Below are 10710 nucleotides of genomic sequence, written 5' to 3'. Positions count from 1 at the left end.
CTCTTTTTTCAGGTACGTTCAGCTCTTTTTTCAGGTACGTTCAGCTCATTTTAGCAGATTTTTTTCAGCTGTTTTTTGCTAGTTTCAGATTCTTTCTGCTAATTTCAGCTTGTTATGCTCCTTTCAGTTTTTAGCTGCAAGTTTTACCTTTTTCTAACAATACAGCAAATATTTAGCTGTTTTATGCTAATTTTAGCTTTTAAGCTAATTCCAAATTCATTGCAGTCATTTAAACTTTTATCAGCCTAATTGAGCAAAAATGTGCTTTCTCCATTCCCTTCAGGCAATTTAAGCTTCTTTCTGCTTTTTAGCTACTTTTCAGCCGTTTTTTTGTAGCTAATTTAAGTTGTTTTAGATAAATGTCCACTTTTTGTGCTCATTTCTGCTACTTTCAGCCTAATTGGGCAAACATGTTCTTTCTGCTTTCTTCTGCTAATTTAAGCTTATTCTACCTTTTCAGCTAGCTTTGTAGGATTCTGTAGCTACTTTCAGCTGTTTTCAGATAAATTCAAGTTTTTCGTGGTAGTATCTGCAACTTTCAGCCCAATTAAATTATTTTTTCTTATTTCAGCATGTTATGTTCCTTTCACTTTTTCTGCTATTTCAGCTACTATTTAGCTGTTTATGCTCATTTGAGCATTTTAAGCTAATTCCACTTTTTTTTTTAGCTCAATTCAGCTCCTTCCACTTCCTTCTGGTAGTTTAAGCTTCTTTCAGCCTTTTCAGCTACTACTCTGGTATTTTTTTTAATTTCAGCTTTTTTAGCTAAACTCCTAATTGTTGTGCTCATTTCTGCTTAATTAAACCCAATTCAGCAAATACGTGTTCTTTCTGCTTACGTCTGTTAATTTAAGCTTGTTCTTCCATTTCAGCTAAATTTCAGCATGGTTCTAGCTCATTTCAGCTGTTTTTCAGCAAGTTCTTCAGCAATAAGCATTCACACTGCATTTTCGCAGGAAATACAAGTTCTCTAGTTTTCCTTACCTTCCACTCATAGTCCAGCTGTTTCATGGCTCGGCACACTTCTGTCATGATATCGTTGGGTCTGCTCTGACTGCGGATCCCCAGGTGCCACTTGGCTCTTCTAACACCCTGGTGTTTGGACTTCTGGGGGTTCAGTTCATCTAGCGTGTGGCGAGGTCTGGGAGGGGTTTCCGCCAAGAGAAAGGGCACACGCTCAGGGTGCGGCTTGATGATGCCGGCAACAGCTGCAGCAGATGAAGTCAGGTGCTGGTCGTCTAGAAAGGAGTCTGGAGGGCTTGACGCCAGGTAGAAGTCTTTTGCTTCGCTCATGATGCGGCGATTGTCGATAATGAGATGGTAGGCGACAGCTAATGGGTCCTGGTGGTTGCGACTGTATAGGCAGGCGAGGACCTCCTCCTCTGTGCATTCAAATTTCTCACAAACCTCCTTCAAGGCCTCATCATCGATCATGTTGTTGCTGTAGGAGGGGTCCTCGGGAAACAAATACTTGGGTAGATCTTGTTTGAACCACTCATCCTCTCTGTGGGGAGGATACGATAGGCACAAATATCAGACCATGAAAACTTTTTTGACACAACAAGCTATAAACCATCACATCAGGCCTACCGGATCTCTTTAATGGTGGATCTCTTCATTGGATCCACTTGCAGCATGTGTTTAAGGAGGCTTACTACTTGTGGGTTCAGATACTGTGGCGTGAAAAAGATGCCGTCACAGATCTTTTTAAAAAGCGTTGGCACGTGATCATCATCAAAGGGGAGCGTCCCACACAACAAAGCGTAGAGAATGACGCCACTACTCCATATATCCACCTCTGGACCAGCATATAATCTGAGGATGGGCAAAAAGAAACGACCATACATATTATCATCCTAACGTGAGGTCTGTTTAATCTCTGCCAGTTTTAAGTTGACAAAATGATGAACAAATAAATACCTTCCTGAAATGACCTCAGGAGCAGCATAGTTTGGAGAACCACAACTTGTTCTCAGAAACTCTCCATCCGACATCATGTTTGACAGACCTGCAAAGCAACATGGCTGTTTTAACCGTTAGACTGCTGACAGAAGAGAATTACGATGTGCCAACTCACTAATTGGAGTTTTGAAACGCACACTAAAGGAAAATAAGGATTCTGTTCATGAAAATGTTATGCTTTCTGCAACCAGAAATCCTTCAAGCTATCTTTGTGTGCAGTAACAAACGTAACACAAAACGCTCGTCCCCAAAGTTAAACACTGAAAACTTACCAAAATCTGCGATCTTGGCGTTCATGTGTGCATCGAGCAGCACGTTCTCAGGCTTGAGGTCTCGGTGTACCACCATGTGTCTGTGGCAGTAGTCCACTGCTGAAATAATCTGCTGGAACAGCCGACGACTCTCCTTTTCTTCCAGCTGGTAAAAGCAAAAATCACATTATGGGTCATCTTCAACGAGATATAAAGAAACATGCTGGCTCTTTTGAAGCAGGGTTCTTAGGAAAGGTTGTGAAGAAATAATTAGGAAAGTGATTTAAAATAGTTTAAATCTGGGACAAATCTGAAGATTTAATGCAACCATCATAAACTACTTTACTTTATTGGCACTGGATAAACTGTTTCCTCACGGTGTGGGTCAGGCGCTTTTATTTGTCACATCTACTACTACCCACCCCCTTTCTGACAAAAATAAATAAAAAGAAAATGAAGCAATTTGGAGCAACAGAGCCAGCAGCACGTCTGTACCTGAAACCTGATTTATTGGACAGTTTTTCAGCTGCAGGACTTAAGTGGAGTAAACTTTAATTCCATGTATCCTGATGCATGCTCAATGCATGCTTAATTCCCTTTTTAAACTTTAAAATAGCCAAAAAATCCCTTAAGTTAGGACATCAATAAAACTAAACTTTAATTTATGTTTTTACAGCTTTTTCTTTTGCTGTTTGCTTCTGGTTTACACAGGTCAAAGATAATGTAATAATCACACACAGGTTCTCGTTCAAAACAACTAAATTCCGTATTTTTCAGCCTAGTCACAGTTTTTTTGCATAATTTACATGCCCTGTTATTTATACGCCAAAGCGACGTATTTATGGATTTTTCACCATATTTACAAACCAATTTTTGGCTGATATATGACCGTTTTCATTAATTCTGACTGAAAATACTGAACACTACCATTTTCAGCTGCTAGATGGCACTTGAGTGGTACGGCATGCCATTGTGTCATGAAATAAGTAAAAGTGGCTATTAATGACACAATCGGCTTGCCATATCCTGCCACTTTAGTCCAGTTCACCTGGAGCAAACGTCAAATCAGCTTCATTTCGCTGCGCAGTCCCAGTTAAATGCAGCTAATTTGACCATTAAAGTGCATTTATTAAGTACCAGTTCAACTGAGACACACCTTTACTATAATGACGAGCAAACAAATACTCTTTTTAGGTGGTTATCTTGTTAAATTTTGAAGAAATGCACAGCAAGTCCTCCCGTGCACGCTCCGCAGCCGCATATCGGCTTTTGAAATGCAGCCGATATGTCCGTCAAAGTGCATTTATTAAGGACAATTTTAGACTGAGACACACCTTTACTATCATTTTAGCAAACAAATAATTGTTTTTAAGTGTTAATCTTGTTAAATTCTTGTTAAAGTCCTCCTGTGCACGCGGCCGCTATTTGGCAGCCAATCAATTTTTGGCACAACACCGGCCCACATTTCCAGGCTGTCAGCGGTGATGTGTAATAGATGTGACTTATACAGTGAAGCAACGTATTTATAGATTTTCCCACTTTATTAGACATATTTGGACTGATGCGACTTATAAGGAGTTGCGATGTGTACGGAATAAAATATAGTGCCCAACAATATATACAAAACATTGCCATAGTGCATGTGTGATATTAATTGATGTGTATTACCTTTCCGTTTTTGCAGATGTAATCGAAGAGCTCCCCACCAGACACATACTCCATGACCATGAAGATATCTGTGGGGGTGCTAATAACTTGATATCTGCATCAACAAAAACAGAGATAAAAATCTCAACAGCTCAGGAAATCAACTCATCGAAAACAGCTCATATGGAGAACGCTTATTCAATCACACATTCAAAAAGAAGGAATGACTCATCAACATTAGCACATATTCAGTGTGATCAACAGGAAAAGGGAACAGCCACTTCATGTGGGTGTTTGTTTTATCTTAGGCATGTCTTTACTTTTTCACCTAATGAAGTATGATGGAATGTACTTGTTCAGAAATGACTAAATGCACTCGACACAAGTTAATCCACAACGTAATCCTGTGCAAAACCCATCCAATAAGGTCTAAACCAGCAACTAAAAGTACATTTCTCTCTTTTTCTACTTTTATCAGTCAATGACAGATAAAAAGGAGCACAAACACATGCAAATGAGCTGGTTGCTTTATGCAAATTGTTGTGTTTGCAGCTTCTAATCCATATGAAGGCTGTGCACCACAGGAAAAAAAAAACATCTTGCCAATTTGTTTCTCAGAATCTTTACCTTTAGAATGTATCTTTGTGTAAAATGTGGGAGAAAATCACAGTACTGATATGTATTTAATATGTGCGTATGGTCATGTTGCTAGAAGACAAATAATCTGATCTCCTTCCCAAAGATGCAAAATCTAAACAAAATGGCACCTGCAACATAGCTGCATTTGTAAACAGGGTTATTTACAGTTCAAGAGCAATCCAGATGTCAACATCTGACAACAGCTGTAGAAAAAAATCTTAACGAGACCAATTCCACTGTGCAATAAATAAAGCAAGGTAGAAAGGTTTTTTTAGACTGGATTGTCTTTTTACTTTTTTTGTTGTGTCACAAAAAGTTCTACTTTTGACTTTTTTTTTTTTTTTTTTAAAGAACAGCTAAACTCTGAGCATAAATGTCACCAGCTGACAACAATTACAGCCAAGTATGGGTTCATTTTTCAAGTTCAGGAGCTAAAACACTCATCAAACCAACAAAAAATAAAGTTCATGAGGGGTTAGACATACACAGCATGACAAACTCCATCAGCACTCGTGCGTCACAATTCAACTTTGCACACTAATACACAGAGCAGATGCATTTGTATTCAAGCAGATTATGAAGGTAACAGAGATTATGTACTGCTGAGTGCTTTTTAGTGTGTACAGTTCAGATTGGAAGCATTTCTGAAAACTAGCAGCTGAAAAAGTTATTGCAAACTAGATGCTTTAATTCAGAATGAGTCTGATTAGGTTCAAGTTCTTGAATTCATATGACTAAGACAAACTGACTCCTTTAATCATGGAAAATTAGAAAATTAAGATTAGCTACAATTAAACTATTGTTACATAAATCTGCTGATTGTTAGTGAGAACTAAATTAAACAAAAAATGCTTCAAAAACAATCATATAATTTAATAACTATAAACAGCAAACCACAGATCTGTGGTTTGACAGTAAAATACAACTATAACATGTCCACATGTAAAAGAACAAAAATGAAGATTTAGAAAAAGTAACTTGCACTTATGTAACATTTTGTTCATATCCTGATAAAGCATGCAACACTTTTGCCTTTTCAATTCTGTTTTAATACTTCACAAACAAAGCAACAAGCTGCAACAAATGACCCTGCTTTTAGTCCTGAACCGTTAAAAGAACAGGACTCAATGTTAGAAAACAAATCAGGAGCACAAGTATGAAATTACAGTGTTGCTCTGATCCAACCAACATGCAACTGCCTTGATTAATGGTTAACTTACAAGTAATTCATCTTGTTGCAAGTCTAAAGGAACAGAAGGAGCTGCTACGTTTGTTACGAGGCTAAACGTGCACCGACTCACATCTTGTCCCAGTGGTGTGTGCACCTTGTCAGAGAGGAAATCGGCCTCTTTTAGACATCTCACACTCTTAGTTTACATTCTTGTGCACGCTTGACATGGAGCTGATGTTCAGGAGATCGGCCACACCCCCTCCTCCTCCCGTAGCTGTGGCCCTGAGCCTGGGAACACTCAAACACCAGGCAGGAAGTACCTCAGCAATCATCTAGATCAGCGTTTCCTTCAACAATTTTGTATCACTGCTGTATGCTGCTGAACAAAGTGAAGTGTTCAGCCTAATAGTAGTCAGTACGATTCCCCGGTGCACTTGTGTTATAGTACTTGGCACATTAATGTTAAGTCAGTCCAGACAGCAGCTGTAATAATAACTCATTCAAAACACATCTGCTATACTTCTGCTTTAGCAGGTCCAGATGTTGTCAGCAATTTAATATAAGATGAATTAAAATCTCAGTATCCCATTAGTTAATGAACTTCACCATCCTTCGACAAGAAGGAACTAAGTTATAGCTGTTTGGTCAAACCTTATACGGTAAATGATGTTACGCACAATCTCATGCAAGACGTGTTTGCTTTCAGAATGTGTTGCGGATGACCCTCAGCGACACCAAACATTAACTAAATATTTGTAAAACTGACCACGTTGTAGCCATGTTTGTAGTTTCTAATGTTGATTAGCTGTGGTGGCCAGCTTGGATGGGGTTGTAGATGTGCATTTAATGATTACTTTCTGAGAGTTTCAATAAAATCTGTTCAGTGGTTCATATTTTGCCAACAACAGATTAACGAACACACGCGGTCAAAACATTATGGCCCTTTTGCTTTTTGCACTTGATTATTGAACTTAAAACTAAGTTGTCTTCACACCAACTCAGCAATAATGCGCATTATTTTAATTAAAATGAGAGGCTAAAAAATGGGGACAAACAAAGCAGGCAACTCTCCAAAATAAGCAGCAGACCAGGTCAGACAGCCATCATCCCGACGGATGCCTTTAGAAACGCTCAGTTTCAAAATCTGGAAATAGCTCAGTGGGTGGCATTAATGTGGCGGCGTGGGGATTATGGAGAAGCGAACAGTGTGTAATCTAGTACTTACAGTTTAATTATGTGAGGGTGCCTGAAAAGCTTCAGGTTCTGGATCTCCCGGCGAATTTTTCCCACCACGTCCAAGCTGCGGATCTTCTGCCGGTTCAAGATCTTCACTGCCACTTGGTGCTTGGTGAGTTCATGCTGGCCCACTGCAGGACGAAGCGATGAAAGCATTAATGATACAAAACAAACAAAGTCACGAAGAGCGAGCAAACAAAGCTTTGAACTGTCATTTTTAGATTTATACTCTCATGTTAGCTGCATGTGGTGGGCAGTGAACAACAACTATGTTTATAAATTAGTCATGTCACTATCAGCCTGTCAAGTTAAAGTCCAAAGTTCACATTCCTTTTAGCTTTTTTTTCCAGAGCTCTACAACAAATCCAGAGGGAAACATCAGCATGCCGTGTGGTGAAAGAGGGCCTTCAGCGTGGCTTTTAGCCCAAATCAGATGCCAAATACATTCAGAACCAATAAAAGCACACATTAAAGCACATTTAGCTGTTACTTTTCTAAAGAGAGCTCCAGAATGTCTTCACATTTATCCAAAACAAAGACGGGGACAGGGGAAAAGGTATGCAAACAAAACAAAGTCATGTTTGAACAAGGCTCAACCCTATCTTTAGAAATACTTCCTTCAATAAAGTTGTATTATGTGGAAAACAGTACGCTTCCACTTGGGAGGTATTAAGCAGCAGCAGTGGGTTTTATCAGCACAGATGGTGAAATATTGAATCTGCAGCACTCACAACCATTATGAAAGGGCACCACCTCCAATGAACTGAGGCTGTTTTTTCCCTTCAACAACAAATAGCACGAGTGCAGGAGACAGATGAGTCACTGGAAAATGAGTGTAAACACAACCAGTGGTTCAAATGGGAGCTAGCTTAGGCACAAAATCATGTTTCCACGAGGAAAAAAGTTTAAAATAATACAAAAGTACTCAGCCAAACAAAAATGTGCTTTTAACCCCTAGAGTTTGTCCAAACTCAGTTCAAAGTAACACACTTGAAAGCCAAAACACCCCCTCGACCTTATTACAGAAGCTGAGGGAAACTTTATCCTTAATTAGCACAGAAAACAGAGAGAAACTAGCGCCAAAACCAGTCAGGAAAGTTCATCTCCAAGTGTTTCTGTCTGGACAGACTTGTAGCTCACACAGGCCAGTTAACAGACAGTGCCGATAATGCTAACTAGTATTATTAACATACTTTAATTAAAAAAAAAAACAAGTATTACCAGGTGCACCGTGTTGTGCAGCTAAATAGGTCTGTCGAGTTTCGTTATTTAGAAATAAATTAAATAAATAGCATGACAACATGTGTTGTTCCTGCCTCGGCGACAATTCAGGAGAGGCTAAGTTAGCTGCTAAGCTAAAAAGCGCCACCATGTTTCAGCTGGCAGGATGTACCGACAGTCCGGCGTACCTTTAACCTTTCCGAACGTCCCTACTCCGAGCGTGTCCCCGAGAATGTAATGTCCAATTTTAACTCTTCCTTCGTGTTTCTGTTTATCCGTCGCCATCTTCCCGCAGCCGCGTTTCTCTGCGGGCTTCAGCTAGCTGCAGGCGGAAACGGAGAGAACTCAGCCTGCGTGTGCGCGTCTCTCTAGCGGCTGTCTAGCGGCTCCGCTCCGTACGGAGAGTGGAACGCGCCCCGGCTTGTGCGTGATTCGTCAAAAGCGTGGTAGACGTAAAAACGTTACCTTCATGGCACGCAGAGAGCTCGGAAATATTTGAAGCAATCGTGAAAGTCACTTTCTTAACAATGTATTTCTTTAACTGGCATTATCGATTAAAGTGAGTAACTTTGTTTTGCAATGTATTTTTTATAGTACAAATTCTCAAGTGTTTCGCTCTAGTAGTATATTTCCAGACATTGCCGTCAATAAACTGAGAGTTTACCATTATCTGACCTGAGTGTCTTATTTCCGTGTTTTACCCAACGCCACACTGTGAACATGGAGACATAGGCTGTTGTTAAACTTGTGGAATGTATTCATTTATTTATACATAACTTACATAACTTGAAGTGGGTGCACGTAAATAATTTTATTGTTACATCTAAATTTGATTATTAACATAAAGTTGTCAGTTCTTGAAATATATATGAAATACTATTTTGGACAAGCTTCATCAAGTCATCAATTCTATTGTTCTAATTACATGTCCCTGTTTGTTTTAGGTGATATTCTTGTTGAACACGTCAAATATAACATTTAAGTTATTATGTAAGTTCAAAAGAATAAGCACTTCTCATTCAAACAAATCTAATTTAGCTTTCTGTTGATCTAAAAACAAAACAAAACAAAAAAAAAGCTAGGTCACACACTGATGGCAAATGTGTGAGAAAGCAGTGCATTGTTTTTATTTGTTTATTTTTGTTTACATTGTTTGTATGTGTGCTGTTTGACAGATGAACCACAGCTCTGTGTCAGAGCTCCAACACAAAAGTTGATCTATAATCCACACCATTCAGACTTCACTCATTTACCACAAAGAAAATGCAAACACTAAAAAACACAAAAAGAATCACAGCTGAATCCATCCATCCATTATCTTTACCTGCTTTGACCCATTTTGGGTCACGGGTTTGCCAGTGCCCATATCCAGCAATCACTGTGCGGGTGGCGGGGGGCACCCTGGACAGGTCTCCAGTCCATCACAGGGACACATAGAGACAAATGAGACAAACAACCATTCACTCTTTCACATAAATAGGGACAATTTTGAGTTACAAATCAGCCTAACATGCATGTTTTTGGTCTGTGGGTGGAAAGCGGAGTACCCAGAGAAATCCCACACATGCATGAAGAGAGCATGCATGCGCATCCAGAAGGGCTCCTGGACTGGGATTTGAACTTTGAACCGGCAACCTTCTCGCTGAGAGGCAGCAGCTCTACCGGTTGTGCCACTGTGCTGCCCGCAGCTGTATCCATAAATCATATTTACAATGGCTGCTGTGTTGACTGTGGTAAGTAATTTTTAACTTAAATTTCATGTCTGACCTTTTACCCTGATCATTATTATAATGCCAAAGTTGGAAAGCCTAAAAAAATACAAATATTAAGAAAGGCTGAGCAGAAAATTTAGAGGAAAAACATTTGTAAAGCAGTCAAATATAAAATAAATGAAATAAATCCTATTTGCTTTTAAGATAAAAGTGATTTTGTTGCAGTATTTTACATGTTAACATTGATGTTTGGATGTGTTTCAAAGATTTTATGTATATTTAATGTATAATATGTAATATATTATATTTAGAATATATTTTTAGAGGGTGCAGGGAGAATGTGTGAAAAACTGTACCACATCAAACAAGTATGACTTCATGTTTCTCAATTATGTCTTAAATCATTAGATTTTAAACATACTCAGTGGATATGTTTATTTAATTATTTTTACTAATTCATGCATTTATATTTTATTACACACCTGTCCTAAGACAGGATGTATTGTGGTAGGCGCCACCCATCCGTCTGTCTGTGAACAATTACTTGTTTAAATGAATAAACCTTTCACATGGAAATGTCAAACTGCAGCTGGACACCTCATGAGTCAAGAAAGATCCCTAGAGATTTCATAGTCACAGAGGTCAAAGGTCACATGCAACCCTTTTGTTAAAACCTTGTTTATTCCCCAGTTTGACGTCCAAGTAACATAAACACGTCAAATCCTTTGTCCCCTATTTGCATATCCATTAAGCAGGACACAGGAAGTTGTCCTTGTAGCGCCACAAATGTTTAGGATTGAAGATGTCATTAGACTATGACTCCACTTTGGATTTTATTTTTAAGACCACTTCCACTGATGAAATCTTGAGC

General features: G+C 38.9%; 1 protein-coding gene across 1 annotated transcript in view; it reads right to left on the bottom strand.

Moving 5' to 3' along the window:
• Positions 1 to 8527, bottom strand: part of prkaa1 (protein kinase, AMP-activated, alpha 1 catalytic subunit) — a 14133-nt gene extending 5606 nt beyond the window's left edge. The window contains exons 1-7 of the mRNA XM_037691975.1: positions 8316 to 8527; positions 6896 to 7037; positions 3882 to 3975; positions 2235 to 2379; positions 1921 to 2008; positions 1591 to 1815; positions 985 to 1504 (exon numbers count right to left, since the gene is read on the bottom strand). Coding sequence (XP_037547903.1) covers positions 985 to 1504; positions 1591 to 1815; positions 1921 to 2008; positions 2235 to 2379; positions 3882 to 3975; positions 6896 to 7037; positions 8316 to 8412 — 1311 coding nt within the window. The 5' untranslated portion in view covers positions 8413 to 8527. The remainder of the gene's footprint in view (positions 1 to 984; positions 1505 to 1590; positions 1816 to 1920; positions 2009 to 2234; positions 2380 to 3881; positions 3976 to 6895; positions 7038 to 8315) is intronic.
• Between the last annotated feature and the right edge of the window lie 2183 nt (positions 8528 to 10710).

The sequence above is a fragment of the Nematolebias whitei genome, chromosome 18 (assembly GCF_014905685.2).
Source record: "Nematolebias whitei isolate Nwh7 chromosome 18, NemWhi1, whole genome shotgun sequence".
NCBI lineage: Eukaryota > Metazoa > Chordata > Actinopteri > Cyprinodontiformes > Rivulidae > Nematolebias > Nematolebias whitei.
Note: the sequence above shows the minus strand (reverse complement) of the source record. Positions and strands in the feature narration are given on the sequence as shown.